This window comes from Hippopotamus amphibius, chromosome 11, assembly GCF_030028045.1.
Source record: "Hippopotamus amphibius kiboko isolate mHipAmp2 chromosome 11, mHipAmp2.hap2, whole genome shotgun sequence".
NCBI lineage: Eukaryota > Metazoa > Chordata > Mammalia > Artiodactyla > Hippopotamidae > Hippopotamus > Hippopotamus amphibius.
This window is the reverse complement of record NC_080196.1, coordinates 97,262,058-97,282,076: the sequence shown is the minus strand read 5'-3', so window position 1 is coordinate 97,282,076 and position 20,019 is coordinate 97,262,058. Positions and strand designations below refer to the sequence as shown.

Sequence of the window (20,019 nt, the reverse complement as noted above, 5' to 3'; positions counted from 1 at the left end):
GAAAGACCATGTTTTAATGTTTAAAAAGAAGTCCCAGAACTATAACTGCAGGGTAATTTGCCAAACAGATTGTACCACTTTGAATTTCCTTTAAGCATTCTATCTGAGCTAAAACTCAGGATATATTCAATATTCTGAGATTTTGTTGACAAATAATATGTATTGAGAAGCAACGGATCAGTGTGAGGAATCTGTAACTTACAAGTATGTCTGGCCAGTGAGTAGTTGGATCCACCACTAGTTAAACCAAATCCCTCAGGAATCTGACTAGAGCTTCGAGGTCTGGTCAACAGTTTGGGAGGTTCAATTTCAGCACCAAATTCAGCTCCTATTACTCCTAGTAAAACAATAGCAGTAGCTTGCTTCCGTCTTTCCTCATAGGATGTGGAAATTTTTTTCATTTGTGGGACACTTGATAAGCAACCTGAAAACCAAAACATAAGAAGAGAAATTAAAAGACTATCAATGCATATGAAAAGAAACACATTCAAGATTGCTCATTCAGGAACGAACAGTCTTTTCAACAAATGGCACTGGAACAACTGGCTATCCATGTGCAAAAGAATGAATCTGGACTTCTACCTCTCACCATATAAGAAAATCAACTCAAAATGGATCCCAGTCCTAAATACAAGAGCTAAAACTAAGTAACTTGCAGAAAAAATTTAAAGATGTATATTTTCATGATCTTGGGTTAGGCAACGATTTCTTAGATATTACAGCAAGAGCATGAGTAATTCTAAAAATATTTTTAAATTGAACTTCAATATTAAAAAGTTTTGAGCTTCAAATGACACAGTCAGGAAAGTAAAAAGAGCACAGAGACTGAGAGAAAATATTGTCAAATTATATATCTAATAAGGGATTGTATCCAGAATACTTAAGGACCTCTTCTTACAACTCAATATTAAGAAAATCCAACTTTTAAAATGAGTAACCAATTTAAATAACTATTTCTCCAAAGATATACGAATGGCCAATATGCACATTAAAGTTGCTCAGCATCACTGGTCATTAGGAAAATGCAAATCAAAACCACAGTGAGATACTATTTCACATTCACTAGAATGGCTGCAACTAAAAGGACCATAACAAGTATTGTTAAGTCTGCATAGAAATTGAAACTCTCATTCATGCATTGCTGGTGGGAATGTAAAATGATACAACTACTTTGGAAAATAGTTTGGCAGTTAGAGTTATAACACATGGCCCAGCAATCCCACTCCTAGGTATCTACCCGAGAGGAGTGAAAACAAAGGTATGTAGAAAGACCTGTATGTGAATGTCCACAGCAGCGTCCTTCATGAGAGCCAAAGAGGAGAAACAACTCAAAAGTCCATCAGCTGACAAAGAGCTAAACAAAATGTGCTACATCCATCCAATAAAACATTATTCAGCAATAAAAAGGAATGAAGCATTTAATACATGCTGCAATGTGGGTGACCTTGAAAACATTATGCTAAGGGAAAAAAGCCAGTCACAAAGGACCACGTGTTGCTGTATGATTCCATTTACATGAAATGTCCAGAAAAGGCAAATCTGTATAGACAGAAAGTAGATTAGTGGTTGGCTGGGACCAAGGTGAAACGGTTAATGATGGCTACTGAGTACTAGGTTTTTGAAAATGTTGTAAAATTGGATTATGATATCTGCACAACTCCAAACATAAGAATCACTGGATTCTACATTTTAAAGGATGAATTTTATGGAATATAAATCATATCTCAAGAAAGCTGTTTTTAAGAAAAAATTGCTAACTCATTTATTAATTTGCCCACTAACTTAAATATTTATCGAGCACCTACTTTGGGCCAGGGAAACACGCAAACATGAAAATAAGCAGTCCAAGTTCTTGAGAAGCTCACTAGTATATAAAAAATGAGAGCCTGTCCACAAAGGAGGAAATGCTGAATTTAAAACTCAAAAGATAAGTAGAAGTTTGCCAGGAAATAAGAGAAATGGACAACAAGAGGAAGGCAAAGGATGAATATTTTGTCCAGATGGACCAGGATGCAGAAGCCCAACTAGCTATTTGAAGAAGTGCTTACAACCTGGGCAAAGCTCTGCATAATTTCAGTATTCAGAAGAAATACCAGCATGACACCCAAAACATAATGGAAAACAATCTGAAGTCTTTATTACAGTATCAGTAAATGGGAGGTAACGGGGAATTACATTCTTAACACATAACACTGCTTCTTAAAATTTATTTTCCCAACCTTTCTCTATGGTAACTATACCTCATTCATTCTCCCAAAATGCTTCTAAGATTGTGGTTTTTCACTCTGCCCTACCCTTTTCTAGTTCTACTTGTTTCTGCAAGTGGTCTACCTTTTATTTTTTGTTTGATATTTATTATATGACATCACAAGCATCACAAGAATTACACAGAGACTATATAAAGAATATCATGATATATACATGTACACAAGCAACTTTATAAAATCTTAATGTTTTCCATAGGTGCTTCAGAATTTTAAATGTAATTAACTAATGTGGATATAACTAAAGTCTACTATGGATTGTGTCTTGACTTTACTACGCCTCCCTCTTGCCCTAAAGGTCACCATGGTCCTGACCTTATCAAATATTTTTGCTCTATCTATTATACAATCATATCAATGTTACCTGAAATGTATATTTTCTGGCCTTCAACTATGCTTGCATACCAGGGGTCAACTCCGAGTACATGGTAGGCAGGTAGACAGGTAAACATGCCAATAGACAGACTCTGAACTAAATTTGCTAATAGAGTTTTTTGAGTATGTCCACAGGAAAGACTGACCTATGATTCTGTTTTCCTATACTATGAAACAAATAGTTTCTTGTTGGGTCTTCGTAGCAATATAATACAAGCCTCTAAAACTGGGTTCACTTTCGCTCCCCAGTTCTTTGAAAACAGTTAAAGAATTCTTGAAGTTAGATGACAACTCTCCTCTAAAATCATCAGGGCCTCTGCCTCATGATGCTCCCCTTCTGGAGTCAGGGAGTAGGGGATGCAGGGGTAGGGAAGGTGCAGAGTGGAGGAAGAAATATATATTATCATGAATTCATTTTCTGTAATAGTTATTTGGTTTGATTTTCTATTTCTTCTTGAATATTCCGGATAACCTATAGTTTCAGAATCATCCATTTCATGTAAGTTTTTAAATGTATTGGTCTGAGTTATTTAGAGTGTTCTCTACGATTTAAGAATCTCAGTTGTAAAAAAAAAAAAAAAAAAAAAAAAAACAAATAATCTCAGTTGTATCAGTTGCTATGGATCCTTTAAAGTATTGTCTACTTGTGCCTTCTCTAATATTATTTTTCATGCCTTTCTTAATCAGCTTTTCTAGAAATATATATTTTATCAGATTTCCAAAAATACGGGTTTTGATCTTACCGTTTCATTGCTTTCTATTTCACTAATTTCTGCTATTATTTTTATTATTTCTCCTTTCTCCTGCTTTCTTTAGGTTTTCTCTCTATTCTCTCTTTCTCTTTGCTTTGTTTCTAGGTTCCCAGACTGAACGCAACTCACTTTTATTCTCTACTATGGTTAACAGTGCAAGTCACACACTGAGCATCCATTTTCCTCTTCTCCTTTAACAACACAACCTCAATTTTAACTGAGTAGCAATGTACTTGTATTCTTTCAATGCCCTTCCAGGAACCGAGGAAGCCACAGCCTAGCTCCTGGCCTTAAGCTCTATTCATTATACATTTTAAGTCTACTTTGTTCATAGGAGCCAAAGCCTGCTTCTGGAAAGCAGCTAACGGTTTCAATCCAGGTCACTGCCTTTCTATTCCGTTACTTGTCCACAAAGATGTCTATCTTTCTTGAGCCTAGCTATGCCTTGTTGGTTTTCTGTTTGTATATTTTATCCATCATAGCTATACACTTGGTACAGAGGGATTTCAAAAGTGAACTTCTGGAGCCATCCTGACTGGAGGTCAGCTTTCTTTTCTTTCCAATATTAACCCATCCAGCTTTTCTGGCCCTTTTCAGTCCATTGTGCTATATATTAATTAAATCAATACAATGAAGGGCCCTCAGAGAGGTACGCCAACCAAGAAATTAGCAGCAGGGACCTCGGAATACTTTTCGATGTTTTACCTTGCCTCTTCGGTTCTTTTCCTCTGTTACTCTATACTACTGCAGGTAAGGCAGGGGCATGACAACCAGGGAAGCTAAAGGGGTACTAAAGACAAGAGGCCTTTGTACAACAAGCTGAAGACTTTTAACTTTAAGCTGGTGACATGAGAGTCAGTGTCAGAAAGATCACGACAGCGGTGGTATAGGAGGTGGATTGTGAGGTAAAACAAGACTGGTGTCAGGTAGAACCAGAAAGCTCATGTGATGGTCAAGGGGAAAACAGTGAATACCAGTGATAGTAGTACTCAATTCATTCCCTTAGCTATTCAGTCACTCAGCATATAAGAATCGAAGATCTACTGCAGTGTACGCATGGCATTATGCGCATATGAGCTAATGAACTGATAGGGGATGAATTAAGATGAATTAATAGGGATAAGAAAAGCAAAGCCCAGGTCCTCAGTGAACTTAAAGGTGACTAAACAGGAATTAGAAATGTAAAGGTGACAAAATCAATGAGAACTTTATGGTCTAAGAGAACAGTACATGTAGGAACCTAAAGCATAAAGAATTTGTTGATTTCTATCGCAAGGATAGGTAACTGGGTTGGAATGCTATGAACTGAGAAGGGAATGGTAGAAAATGAGGCAAGAGTCAGGAAAGGGGCAAATCATAGATGACTCTACTGGTCATATTCACACTGTTCAATCCTTTGAGCAATGGAATTTCGGGTTTTAGAAAACCACTCTGAGCATGTAAGAAGGATGCTTGAAATGAGGTGATCATGAGAGACTAGGGTTGGTTTGGTGTTGGTATGTTAAATAGGAGATGCAGAGAAGTGGATGGCTTCCAGATCCGTGGTGAGGTTTGGGTAGTTGGTAGAAACATGGTAGAAAGATATTAGATGTCATGCTCTGAATTCTTTTAAAAATCCTAATTAACTAAAACAAAGATAAAACAAAATTTTTTAAATCCTTGCAAGAGAGGTAGGTCTGGCCTTTCCAGAAGCTAAATTAAAAAAAACAAAAAACAAAAAGCACCTAGAGCACAAAACTTCTTAGTATACTTAAATTTCATTTATTTAGCTGAGAAGCAGAATAGGATGTGGGCAAGAAGACCCAGCTGAATCTAAGAAATGGAAATGGAAAGATATTATAAAGAATTTAAGGACTTCCTAGGCGGTGCAGTGGTAAAGAATCCGCCTGCCAATGCAGGGGACATGGGTTCGAGCCCAGCCCTGGGAAGATTCCACATGCCACGGAGCAATTAAGCCCGTGAGCCACAACTATTGAGCCTGTGCTCTAGAGCCCGTGAGCCACAACTACTGAACCCATGTGCCACGACTATTGAAGCCCATGCGCCTAGAGCCTGTGCTCCGCAACATGAGAAGCCACTACAATGAGGAGCCTGCGCACCACAATGAAGAGCAGCCCCCGCTTGCAGCAACTAGAGAAAGCCCGTGTGCAGCAATGAAGACCCAACGCAGCCAATAAATAAATAAAATAAATAAATTTATATAAAAAAAGAATTTAAGATCTAGAAAGGAATCATTGAGGAAGAAAGTGGCATTAAAGTACTTAAGGAAAAATGGGATTAGTTATCTATAAAACTAAGGTGGTAACATCAAAGAGTAGTTATTGTTTTGATTCCAAGAAAAGTTTGGTGCAATTGAGAACAAAAAAAGATTTGCTCTTATTGTTGCTAAAGTTTCTTAGCTTCTGCATGTCCCGTTTTACTGTTTAAAAAAAAAAGTTAGTTAAGAGAATTTGCCATTAGTTTTAAAGCATGTATAGAAAGAAAATCTAAAATGAGACAACAGAGAATAGATTCATCTTTAAAAATATTCTAATTCTTTCATATAAAATTTTTGTTATTATTTTCCTACTTTGCTTTATTTTATTTGGTGTATTTCAAATCACATGCAAGCTGCTTTTTATACTCATATTCCCCCAATGTTATAAAATTATTCTATAACTTCCAAGGTCATAAGTCATATTCATGAATTAACATTTCTTATAAAAAAGCTCAATTAAAATGTTTAAAAACATTCCAGTAACACAAGCTACGTCTTCCAATCTGATACCACAGTATGCATTTCTGTCTCTTCGTATTCTTCCTACTTTTTTAAAGACAAAGAGGAAATGTTAGTAAAAGTATTAGCATGTACATGTGAATACAGATTCCAAGTATGACACTGATCTGTGATAGTTTCTAGTAACCAAAGTGGGAAAACACCCTAAAAGCTTAACCATACTAAAAAGGAAGAAAAATCAATAACCACTGCCTCTGTGTTCAGAAGGATGAAAATGGATCCTAATTCTAGACAAAGTGATTATTTAACAGTTTGATCGTCTATACCTCAGAACACGCTTTTAAAATCAACTTTATTTCTGTACAAGAACAGACACAAGGAGTACGAGTTCCATGCGACTGCATCTAGGTTCATGTAGTACATATTTTATTCTTTACATAGTCTTCTTGAAACAGGAAGCCAACCAAGCTCCCCTCCCCCCATGTCTCAGCAAGAGCATGCTCTATAACAATAGTTCAAAGGAAAGCTCTATTCTGCAGTTGCACTGATTGTTCCGTCAGCTGACCTCTGCAGAAGGGAATTGCTAACCACTGCCTTGCTCCTTAGCTGACAAATGAATGATCGCAGCTCCATCTATTTTCACTATGGCTGCCTCTAGCCCAGGTGCTCAGACAGAGAGCCCGGTGTGACATCTTAGATCAAGATGAATTGGCACAAACTCCTGATCCAAGATTGTTTTATACCATTTAATTTAGTTTCTTCCCCTGCTTGGATGAGCACAGCTCTGGTTATGGATTTCTATTCTAATGTACTGAAGCAGGCCCTGAAAGAAGCCAATGAAGCAGCTGCTGGAGCAAGGGACTGCAGGGATACTGATCAATAGGCAAGGCATTGACCCCAGCCGGTCCGCCTCTGCCACGGCCACGGCTCGAGGGGGAGGGGGCATGCAGCACACAGGGGCTGCTTCCAGGAGGAAATTAAACAACGGGGGCATTTGGAGAGCTCCACCTCCACCCTGGTCCCCCACCTTCTCTAGGTTCCTTTTGTTTAATTAGCTCCATCGTGTCCTAACTCTCACTTCGCGGGACAGAATTAAGACTTTAAGGAAGCTTTCATAATGTTCTTTAAAACTGCCATTTGTAAATTTCATTCTTAAGCTAATAGAAAGAATCATAACAGGTGCCCTCTGCTAAGTGGCCAAAATATGAAATCTTAATTAGCTGTCAAGTGCATCACTTGGTGCAATTTAAAGTTTGGCATGTGCACAGGCTCGTAAGAGCACTGTCCAGCTGGCTAGGAACACTACTGATGCTGAACTTCTATGGTATGTGATGTTTATCAGTACTCAGATTTGAAACGATGATAGCTCTTTGTTAACATGGAAGGAGTAAGAACAAGAAAAGGATCCCCTAAAAGAGACACTGACTGATTAGTAAATGTATAAAGCGACAGATGCCCCTCCCTGCTACTATTCATTCTAACAACACAGCAATTTCTGATTCTTTCATTTTTCAAATTTGGAAACGTTTAAAATGATTGTCTTTGCCTGTGTTTTCTCCTAAATAATACAAGATATCCACAATTAGCTGCCATGTTTTCCTACAGATAAAATGACAACCAAAGGGGAGATTTTGAGATATTAAAAATAAAACAATTCTGCAAAAGTAGATCTTTCTACAGTTTCATTTGTCTCATGAAAATTTGGTGTTTTTTCATAGAGACATGCCTGCATTTAATCATGCTAAAGGGTGGCATGGAGATCCATTTTCCTGACAGGACGGTTGATCACCCTATCACAGTAAGAAAATTGATACCTCCAACGAGCCCTGCGTGGAAAACAGACGCTACATGTGATGGTAAAGGACACAAGGGCTCTGTATTCTACGTTGCAAACAGAATACTTGCTCTGTGTGAAAATAATGTTTCCTCGTTATTGGGTTACTTTAAACAAAATATGAGCCTTTGATTTTATTAAAACAACCACTTATTTCATACAGTGTTCCTCAAAAGTACATAATTGTCTTTAGATTTAGCGTAATTGACTCTAGATTTCCAGAAGCAGGAGTAAACCCTTTACTTACAGCTTAACTAGAACACAGGTAAAATATTTGAGAAGTTTAAGCGATTTAAAGGGCTGTGAGATATTGATTACTTCATTTAAAAAGCAGTCAGAGGGTGCAACCAAGAGGTCAAGATAAATTTAACAGTTTGAAGCACTTTACTAAATAACTCTAAAGATCATGTTAATTGGCTTTGTGCAGTTCCAGGGTAAAATTAATTTTATCCTAGCTTACAATAAAAGGATTAAAAGACATATTAAGTTCTTCAGTTTTAACTGGAATAGGAATCAATGGATTTGAATTAAGACTAACGGCGGTTTTATGAGAGATGGCCTACGAGCTGATACTTTATATCTGCTATTAGCCATACACTGATGGAGCTCTGTTATTGTATTAGGTATTAAAACCTTAGAGAAGAAGATATACCACCAATTACTACTCTGAGAATATACTTTACGAATTGTGTGAGTTGACCTGGAAAAACTGCCATCAAAAATTTGGTTCTTTGTTTAGAATTCAGTATCAGAATGCTTTTTATAGCTGACTTATCTATGCTACACTATCTATAATTCTAGTAAAAACAAATGAAATGATGTAGTTAAATTCAATCACAATTCATTTCAAGATTATATTTAAAACTACATCACATGCATATATATCATCAGGGTTTTATAAACCAAAACACTGCATTCAGATTAATTTTAGCATACCAATTTTATGCCAGAAATTCCCAGCAATAGTTGAGTCCAAGTGACACTTACAATAGAAATATTTCCTGAATTTGATATAAATTTCAATATACTCTAAAACATCACTCAAAATTCAGAAATGTCTATTATAATAAAATGAAAATACAATTTTAAATGTTTTTTCTTCACTCTTTAATAATATGTTTTGGAACTATATCATAAAAAAATTGCTTTTACTATGCGCTGCCTAGAAAAGCAAAAAATACAATTTGTAGTTAATAAGGTACATGTGTTACACATTAATAAATAACTGGTTTTGTAAAACTTTATAGGAATGACTGGAGGAAAGGTAAGTTGTGAGATCTCATAGCAGAAAACTATTTAAAAGATAGCATATAAAGACTATTTAAAATAATCATTTGGATGAAGCTAGAAAATAGTTTCTATTGTAGCTCTTTACAATTCTGTTTTATCTGCAATAAAGTGTATCTGCTAATATTAGGTTCTGATTAATTATTAAAGAACAAAGTAAATTTAGCAAAGTGAACTTTGTTAACATTGGTAATCCTAAAGCCAAGGGAACTTTCAGAGTTAAGACACATGATTTACTATTTACAGTGTGAAGCTCTACAAATATTAGCCAATCAAATTACAAAAAATTTCTTTCTTTTTTCAGACCAGTAAAATATTCTTCCAAATTTTCATTTTTATCTGTTTTTCTTTTCTCAGCCCCACTGACATTTTAAACATGATGTGGCATTATCAGCAGGTATTATGAAAAACATATATAAAATTGTATATTAAGTAAAGCTGAGTTTCAAATAGTATAGGACAGGGAAATATGTCAAATGAAAATATATTTTAATAAATTTATGAACATAAACAGCAGAAGTACCTAGAAGGAAGTAGATCTTCAAATGTGAGCTGAATTCTAATTGTTTCTTAGATGTACTTTAATCAAAATAATTTCAACTTACTTCTGACTACTATTTAAATTGATATACCTAGTTGCCTAATGGAATATTAATTTATTTTTAAGATATGTCTTTTAAATAATCATTATACGGTGCTAAGCAAAAATGTTAATTTTACAAATACATATACACTTTGTGTACACAATTATATGCACACACATAAGTATACAACATTCTTAGCTTTAGTGTCTTGATTCCCTGAGCTAGAACTGTATTTTTGAGATTTTAAATTGAGTAATCTATGTTTTAAATCATAATGAGAAAAAAGTTGGCTCTCAGTGGAGTTTTCACAGTTGTAAGTAAATTGTTTCCACACATGTTTGGTCAGAACATTTTCCATACCTACTGGCTGCTACTCTTAGGGTTGCTTAAGACTGGATAAAGCACAATACTATAAAAATGTCAGATTTTACTGCATACGTAATTGTAATCTTCCAAATAAGATTTGTTAACAATATTTTAAAATAGGCAAAAATCGTTTTGATATTAATTTATTTTTAAGACAATTTGGTTTTAAAATGGTATAGTATTCCACTACTTAGATTTCAGTTATCCAATAATTCACAGTTTTTAGTCAAATGCCTCAAAGATGCATTTGTTAAATGCGAACTCAAAAAGACAGAGATTGGTGACAATTCAGCACGTGAAAAAGAACTCAAAGCTCTCTCTCTCTTTGGTGGTGAATCCAAGTTTTATAAGCTCATAAGGAGAATCTGAGTCCATGCCATTGAAAACATATGTAAATTCCTTTTCTTAAGCCACGTGTTGTTATATGAATATCATACATTATTTTCACTTTTGTTGGCACAACTTACAGCACTGCAAAATCTTCCAGTTTTTACAAAATGTGGCAAATAAATTTTTATAATATGGAAAAATAATAAAATGGCGGATGGTTATATGGCCAACATATAAATTTCTACCTGTGTTTCTGATGTAAATAAAATCAAACAAAACACGGACGTTTTTGAATTTTCCTCTCTACCTCCTTGGGAAAAACAGATGTACTGATTAAAAATGACAGTCATGGGGAACTTCAACATTTATTTCCAAACTCTTATTACCAAAGCGAGTGTGTGTGTGTGTGTGTGTGTGTGTGTGTGTAGAATATTCTCACTCCGTCATCAGCATAGGCATTTCCTCCGCTGCATTAAAAATATTTTTTAGTTGCTTTGTGACACATCTGCCAGTGTTTTCCTCACACCTACTGACAGAGCATATGGAAGCTGCTCCCCAAATGTATGAGACTTTTGCTGTTTTTGTTGCTACTGCTCTAGTTCCCCCCTCACTTGAAAACTGAAGTAAACAAACATGCTATTAATTTGTATGCATGCTCGATAGCCCCCTGCTGGACCATAATAGGTTCTGCAAATGCATACATCTTCCTGTGGCTGCTGATTAAGCCATTTTAAAATAATGCCTCTAGCACCCAGATGTATTCTGGGTGTGTGCATTTGACAAAATACCTCAAATCTCTTTCCTACAAAATCAGATAAAAGCAAAACAAATGAACACTCCAAAATGATTTTCTTTTTCAAAGGAAATTTAATATTATCACTATCTTAGGGGTATGTGAATTATTTTGATAATTAGAAAGCTGAAGCTTTGAGAGCAACTTGTACGTTTTTAGAGCAATTCTTGTAACAACTTCTTATTCTTCACACAGACAAGTTCTATACCCGTTTTGCACGATCTGCATTACCTTATTTTTCTTCTTATTCTCTACCTGACCATCAAAAAATCCATTTTTTTTCCCTTTTACTTTCAGTGAAAACATCCCCAGTTTGGAAGAAAACTGGATTTTAAAAATTCCAAATATCTATCTAAAGCATCTATGTAATCAGGATTCTTGTAGCTAATAATTATCAAGAATAATGATCAATTCTTGGTTCATTTTATCTTTCAAGGGTGAATGTGAGATACAGGTCAAGTTTTAAAAACTAGAAATTGTAACAATAAGAAGACCATTATTAGTTTTCTCATGAGAAAAGAAATATTTCAGATACAGTGGTTAGTGGCTTATAAAATTATATAAATCTGAAAACATAGCAAATAATTCTCAACTTTTTTATACACTAACAGTATAAAAAGGTAACTTCTGCAATGAGATTTACTTATAAAAATACAGGAATAGACATGATGTGTTTATTTAAAAGATCAAATGGAACACGTGAGACTTAACATTTGGTGAACTGTTAGAATACATTCCATGAAGATTTTATATCTGTGCATTACAGCACATGGAGAAATAAATTGTTACACCTGAGGCCACTTTTGTTCATAAAATGACAAATCATTTATTGGGCTCACTTGAAAAATATTTTCACCTAGGTAATCTCTATCAACTCAGTGATATAAAACGAGATCAGAAGGGATAACTGCCTTGTTCTACCTTTGAGAAGTTAACAAGTACATGTGTTCATTTATAAAAAGTATTTGAAGTATTCACAGTTTTTAATTAATATACATTTGGTCACAATAATGAAACAATGACATGTAACTAAAAGTTACCACCTTTTAAAATGTTTCTTTAAAGTAAATTAGAACTTCTAAGGGATTCCTTGCTTTTATTTTTCTCAGTAGATTACAACATTTTCTCCAATTTTGAGAAATAATCTACTTATTCACATTATTTTTTCTTCTGTTTTCTTCACTATAAGTGTTAAGCAGAAGTAACAAAGGATAGTCAGGGGTAACATAATATCTTGAGAATTAATGGCCACACCTTTGAAGTAATAGTAGATCTGGGAAAAGTTGTGGTGGTTAATAACCTAGTCGACAATGAGCAGAAATACATAAGATTTCATCTTTTTTAAAGCATCCTGTGAGTTACAAAAATTTGATATAGATTAACACACAATTCCTAAAAACTAAATATAGAAATTTAAAGGAAAATATTTTTACATTTAAAGGAGATAGAAAAGAAATAAAATAAGAAGAGAAAGAGATAAGTAAAGAAATTTAAAGGAGAAATAAAAAGGTCAAAGACATCTTCGACTTTTAATTTACTAATCATATTAATAAAGGATCAAAAGAGCAAAGCTCTGAAAAAGAAAAAAGCAAATAAGCACAAGTTAACTAAGCATTTGTGCTAATAGTCTAAAAGCCACTGACAAAATAAGCCATAGCCTCAAACTGTTAAGGATATACTCATTATTAGTCCAAACCTATAGAAAAAGTAGACTATCTACAGCCTAAGGAATACACGTGTGTAAATGACATATTAGCCCATTTTTTTCAAAGAGAATTCTAAGTAGCTTTAGAAAGCTTGAAGAAAAAGAAAACTTGAATTGTTTAGATAGCTACAGAGAACTTTCATTTCTGATCTCTGTACACATTTACGCCTTCATCATTTTTTAAGCCACATGAAGAGAGAAAAATTATGTGCCTTTTAAATTATTATAGATAATTTAAAAACTTTACATTTCCTCATTTTATGACAGGGATAACTAGTCTATCAAATTGACTCTAGCTGTTATTTGGCAAATGCTTTGGTGACAGACCTTTTTCCTGTTTACATGATTTCTTTTATTATGCACCTTCTCAAATAAGCATACACAGATATTAAAATACACTAATATTCTCTTCCATGTAACTGTTTTATGTGATTTCTGATTAATTAGTTAATTCCATTTGCAATTTGGATCTGAGTTGCCTATCTTGCACATATCAAATTAAACAGGCTTTGAGCCTTGAGTTTTTACAAAATCCTTTCAACGTTAAACTGAAAAGAGCTAAGCATATACACCTAGACATCCTGGATACTGAAGTCATTGATTAGCTACGACTATTGGCAAAAGCTACCACTCCATAAGTGAATACTGAGAGCAAAATTTAATGCTAACCTATGCATCTATGTGATCAGATACTCAGGTTTTTAAGATGTCATGCTATTTTAAAAGATTTTTGTTTTTAAATCTGCTCCTGCTACATGATAACACATAATCATTTCCTCAAAATTCTGTCTGACTTGCTCACATCATTTGGTTACTCAGGAGTTGTGAAGAGAGAGCTTTATAATCTTCTCCTATCTTAGTTCATCTTTTATTAAGACAGATACCTCCATATGTAAAAACCTAGAAAATGCAGGTATATTGATTTTTATGCTTACAATTTTTCTCAAATAAAACTGTTTCTCTTATTAGCAAAAGAAATAATTTAATAATTTTTCTAATATTTTACATAATGTTTTTGATTTCTGTAAAATACTGCTATAATGACTTATTTATATGCTACTACAATCACATTCCAAATTTCTTTTACAAAAACAGAAAAACCATTAAGAATTTAAGAGGAAAAGAAAACACACCAGAAGTAGCATGTGTAAAACATCTCCCAGGTCTAACATTAGATGAATATTAGTGGGAAATTTCAGAATTTTAGAGGAAAAGGGGATCACAGGGCTCTTCAAACCAAACATACTCATATTTTGTAGATAAGGAAGGTCAAGTAGGTTAAGTGTTCAAGTGACAAAGTGAAGGGCACAAAGAGAGTGGGCACTCATGGCAAAATCATTCCAGATCGACCTCTAGAATATTCGTTGGCTGTAAGTCAATGTTTCGTTGCATAGAAACTAGTTAATGTTTGACACCTGCTCCAAGATAAATCTATATTAGGTATCTTCAAGTGCTGCATAACTCAAAACACACTTCTTTAAAAATTAACATGAAACAAAATTTATAATTAGAAAAAAGTCAAAATAAGTTTTAGTCTATAGTATCTAATAATGTTATATTTATTTTCTACTGGGTCTGTCTATAACAAATGTAAAAATTTGGGGGAAGTATTCTATCAAGCATATGAAGCAACTTGATTAAACTGGATTTTATATGGCATGTATATATATATATGGCATATTGAAACATACTGAGAAAATACAAAGTACTGAGCAACTGTTACCCTGTTGAATAGCATATTATTTTAATATTTGGTTTTTGAATAGTAATAATGTTTGTACTCAGTATTCAGAGGAAAACACTGATTTAAAATATAACTTTAAGTTTTAGTTACCTCCACACAAGCCTCCATGTAAGGTAATGTCTCCTATAAGCTCGTGTGCACAAATATTTTCCAAACTCACATACTGAACACCAAACACTGCAAATAAATTCATGACCATTTCCAAAGTTCATGTCATAATATCAGAGAATAGCTTAGAGTCTCCATAAGGGTTAAGACAATCATTTTCTACTGCATACGAGTGCTATTCTAAGCCGAGAGTGTGTTTAAATCCACACCAATGAAATCAATATAGCACTGTTCTATTCAAGGTGAGACCAAATAAACCTGTCTGAAGCTTTGAGAAATAGGCTCTGCAGTATACTTTGAGTGCTAAATGCCTTTCAGTCCAGAGATCTGTCATTAAATAATCATTAGCCATCATTCACTCTTCCTAAAAAGCTTAACATCTAAACTTGTTCAGCATCCACTAAAGCATTAGTATAGACTACCAAATAAGTACTCATTAGCACTTAGGGATATTTCAACCACTCCGTTTAACCATGCATTGTCTTATCTAAAAATACCCCTAAATATTAATACATATTTACTACTAGATTAAAGGGTGATTTATTCAAATGATTAGCAAAAAGGACATCAATATAGTGATCAGCCTCTTTTTAATAACATGGCATAACCCACAGAATTACAATCAACTCTTTCCCGTTTGATCTATCTAAATAAAATCTGATGTTTTTCCTAACATTCAGCATCATATATAATTCAGCATTACATACAAGCCAAATAAAATTAAGTTAATCACAACAGAGAATTCATCAGGAAGTCATCTTGGCTTTGATCCTGAATGTTTTTTAAAATAATGCCTCTTTTATCAATGCTGTTCATATCTCTTTCAATATATGATCATCTCAATTACTAAGTATCAACTATAATGGGTCCTGCATTATTTTAGATATCATGAGGTAGAGAGAAAATTAGGACATATTTATCTTCTTTCTATTACTTGAAAGATTGAGTAAATAATATAGAATGATCTTATTTAGTAATGTTATTGAACCGTATGCGTAAATTTGATGGTCAAGGTAATTTTCTCTGTACTTATACAAGTTAATTCTTGTACGCTATCACACTCAGCCTCTCAATTTCAAGCTAATATTAATGAAAATGTCATATCTGAAAGACATTAATTCATTCTTCTTTTTTAAAAGCTCAAATAAAAATATATGGCCAGATACTTATGATCTCATCTACAGTTTTACAACTTATCACTTTCAACTTTAATACAGATTTCAACCTAAATGAAAGTCATGATATTATATGAACATTTTTTATTTAACTGGATGACATGTGATATCTTCCCAGGAGTATTTAGATAACTAAACAAAAGTATGCTTTTAGCTTAATAGCTACTTTAGGTCCTTTAAAATGCCAAATACACATAGTACAAATATAAACTGTAACAGAAACTTTCTAGTCATTTAATCATCAGCCCATTTGATCTATGACTTTTTCACTTTTCTATCAATATCCCAAAATAAAGCTTCAAGCGCTAAGATACAAACAAGTGTAAATGCTTGGATAGTTTGGTAAATGTAATGTTATAATATTATATTTCAATGTATAAAACATTTCAAGACTCAGAAATTAAAGAAGGTAATGTAAAACCAAATCTCATCACAGATGATTTTTAATGGTCAAATCTTCCCTTACATGCAGCATTGAAATATACTTTCAATATACCACAGAATATAAAAATTGCCATTCCTTTTCACTTGTTAAGGTACATTGAGAGTTACACTGAGCAATCAGTTAACTAAAAACAAGTAAGTCTAGTCATTATAAAAAGGATAAACTTCTTTGGAAATATAAAAAAAATACTAAAACTAAAACTTATCAACTTATGTAAAAGTATAATGTGCAGACAACAAGAGAAAAGGGGAATATCCAAAGTTAGCATCAATATTGTGAATATAAATTAGTCACACTCTCCTAGAAGAGCCCTGAATCAAAAAAACCTGTAAAGTTTTGCAACTGCAACAATTTGTCAGAAAATGTAGTATTTTTTAAAACGTAAAATCTATAAAATTTGTACCACTGGACTTAACTTTGACCTCACCCTTCTTAAAATAGGTAAATTCTCTCAGAACCTCAGGTAAGTTCTCATTTTTTAATTTATAAAACATTGCTGGCAAAGTCAGCAAAGCCTGACAAAGTGCTTTCATCCCTTTCAGAATCTGTACCATTGAATCTCTTATTGCTAATCTCTTACTGACTGCAGAATCAATATTTATACCATCTACTTATACAATCAACATTTATGCTACACTAAATTTTAAGTAATAAATTTTGTTCTTTTATCATTACAATTGTTTAATTACTTTAAAACAAAACTGATTTATCTCTACAATTAAATTTAGCCTCCTTTTTTTTAAAGGTAAAAATAACAAAAGGAATTTTATTTGCCCTTCCTAACAATAAAATTGTTTTGTATATACTAAGCAACTACGTAATGAAAAAGAAACAAAATGCTGTTTTCAAATAATTCATGCCTTTAAAAATATGTTAGATTAACTGTTAATACAAAAACATGATCAATAAAAGCAATTCATTCTCAACTCTCAAATCTCACTGGGTACAGGTGAAACTTCAATAAAGCGGGTACTCTTCTGGATTTTACATTTTGAAGCATGATTACTATTTTATCGAAAAGTATATAGGAGTAACACACTATTTTAAATTATAGTTATTTTGAAACTAAGTTGCACCTTATCCTGATTCTTTATGAATAGACTAGGTTCTTATTGGAAATCAATTGGAAGGCAGGTAAAATTAGATAGCTATGGTTACCAGAATATCAATAAGAGATAGCAATATACAATTCTAAGTCTCATGCTAAAGTAAAAAGAAAATAAGATACTAAAATTAAAAAGACCTTTCTTGCAAGCAAATGTTAAAGACGCAGAATATATTTTCAATGCCATTATGTATAATCTGAAATACACAATAATGAAAAAAACATTTTCATGATTATAATCATTATTTCCATCAAAATCATTATCAAAACTGGATTTGATTTTATATTTTTCATTTGAATGTCCTAAACTCTAAAACAACTACACTAAAATGTAAGGACATTAAAATAGGCAATTTAAGCTTTATCACATTTCATATATTTAATTAATGTAAACAACATAAGGTAAATGAAAAGAATTTCAAAAAAGGTAGTGAATCTGCTTATTGAATGTAAGAGCTGATTGTATAAAATTAAGATAAGAAATAAAAAGTAGAAGGAAGAGTGCATGATAAACATATTTAAATGTCATTGTACACAGAATGAATCCAAAAAGCCAAACTTAAAACATAATTGCTACTTATGAAATACCTTCAAAACACATTACATGGTAAACTTACATTTTTAAGTTATTAAATCAATCCCAGATCAAAATCTTCACATTAAAAAATAATGCATACAGAGTTTCAAGCTTCATAAACATAATAGCCGGCAACAGTACAGTGCTTCTGAAAATTGTTTTAGCTTTGCTTCCAAATTTTTCATTCTTTGTTAAAGCATTTTTATATGCAAATTATCTTCTCCATACAACTGGATCTATTTAGGTTTATTTGGAAAAAGGTATAACTATGAAATTTTACAGAATATACTAATATATATTAATAATCCATCCCATTCACTCCTTAAGGATCAATTTTAAAAAAGAAATGCACATACTTATAAGGCACCTATAAGCACTGAAATATTTTTTGTGTAAAAGTACTGAAAGAATCCAACAGTGTAATTGTTAGTGTAAGGTAACAGTCACATTACACTCGAGGCTATTAAGCATGCATTCCTTATCCTAATTAAGTGTTCAAAATGGCTATATTTAATTTTCATAAGAGACAAATCGATATTGATACCTGCTTTTCTCAAAATATTTTTTCAAAACCCCTAAACCTAAACACTCTGCTCTTTCCTGAAGTGACAAATACAGAAAATCAGTAAGTTCTTGAAATACACTACCAACAGTCCTGTTCAGAAATGAAAGGCCAATACTATATTAAAGAAAAAAAAATGAAACCACAAATAAGTAACAGAATTATCACAGGCCCCACTGTATCGTAGAAGCTCAATACTGGACTGCTCGGCTGCTGGGGGAGCTCCAGAGAGAGTTAACCTGGTGTGATAAAAGACTTGACAAAGCAATTCTGACTGTGCAGCAATGCTAAGTTGTGGACTAATACAAGAACAGGAGGCCCAATCGCTGTCTTTCACCATGCGCAATTTACACACGGCTTTATCAATAGCCTTAGTGCTGAATACAGAACACACTCTATTTGGCTTTCAGTCAATTAAGCTTTAAGCTGTCAGCAAACAAGACTTTTAAGTTAATTTTGAATCACCACGAATCAAGTTGAAGGTTGTGAAAGGGCGGCTCACACGCCGGCATGAAAAAAGGCAGTTTAATTGCCTCTGAATAGCTATTATATGCTGCAATTGGCCTATTGAATCTTAGATGATCTATTTATTTATCAAAGTGCAACCATCAAAGATTAGTAAAAGAGTGAATAATCTGAATTGTACATTCCCTATTTTGCATAAGAAGTTGATGTGTTTGCAAAGGCCTAAAGCAGTCATATTTTAAAGCATATTTTATTTTATTGTAAAAATTTTGTGAAATGGAAAATTACCAATATAACATAGCATAAAAATAGAACAACTGTATTTCTAGGAAAATAAAGATATACATTTTTAAAAGATACATTTGTTACCATGAAAATTTTCATGTATTATTTGATATCATATTGACTATTTAGAATATAAACACTCCTTTATAAATGTTCATATTATAAATGTTCATCAAAAAAGAGAGCCAGAAATAGAATTATAAAATTAAGTCAAAGTTTAAAACATCTTAATTAGAATTCCTTAAATTAAACTGCATCATTAGTTGCGTGAAGGAAAAGAACACCAAAACATATTTTAATATTGAGGATTTCTTAAGAAAATGGTATAATCAAATTAAAAGGATTATTATATTCTTAATATTGCATAATATCTATTTTTTTAAGAAACTGTGGTTGACCACAATCCTAATCAGTTTTTTCCTCACATTATTTTTCTCAATTGCACGTATTCTGTTTATTATTATAGGGTTACTCATGAGTGCTGGGTGCGTATATTGATTTTTTTATTAGAAGAGAGCACTGAAGCATTAGGTCGACCGAGCGGGGG

General features: G+C 33.1%; 1 protein-coding gene across 3 annotated transcripts in view; it reads right to left on the bottom strand.

Moving 5' to 3' along the window:
• WDR7 (WD repeat domain 7) overlaps nt 1-20,019 on the bottom strand; it is a 328,201-nt gene that overhangs the window by 136,598 nt on the left and 171,584 nt on the right. For all 3 annotated transcript variants that reach the window (XM_057699834.1, XM_057699836.1, XM_057699837.1), the window contains exon 20: nt 203-424. In XM_057699834.1, coding sequence (XP_057555817.1) covers nt 203-424 — 222 coding nt within the window. The remainder of the gene's footprint in view (nt 1-202; nt 425-20,019) is intronic.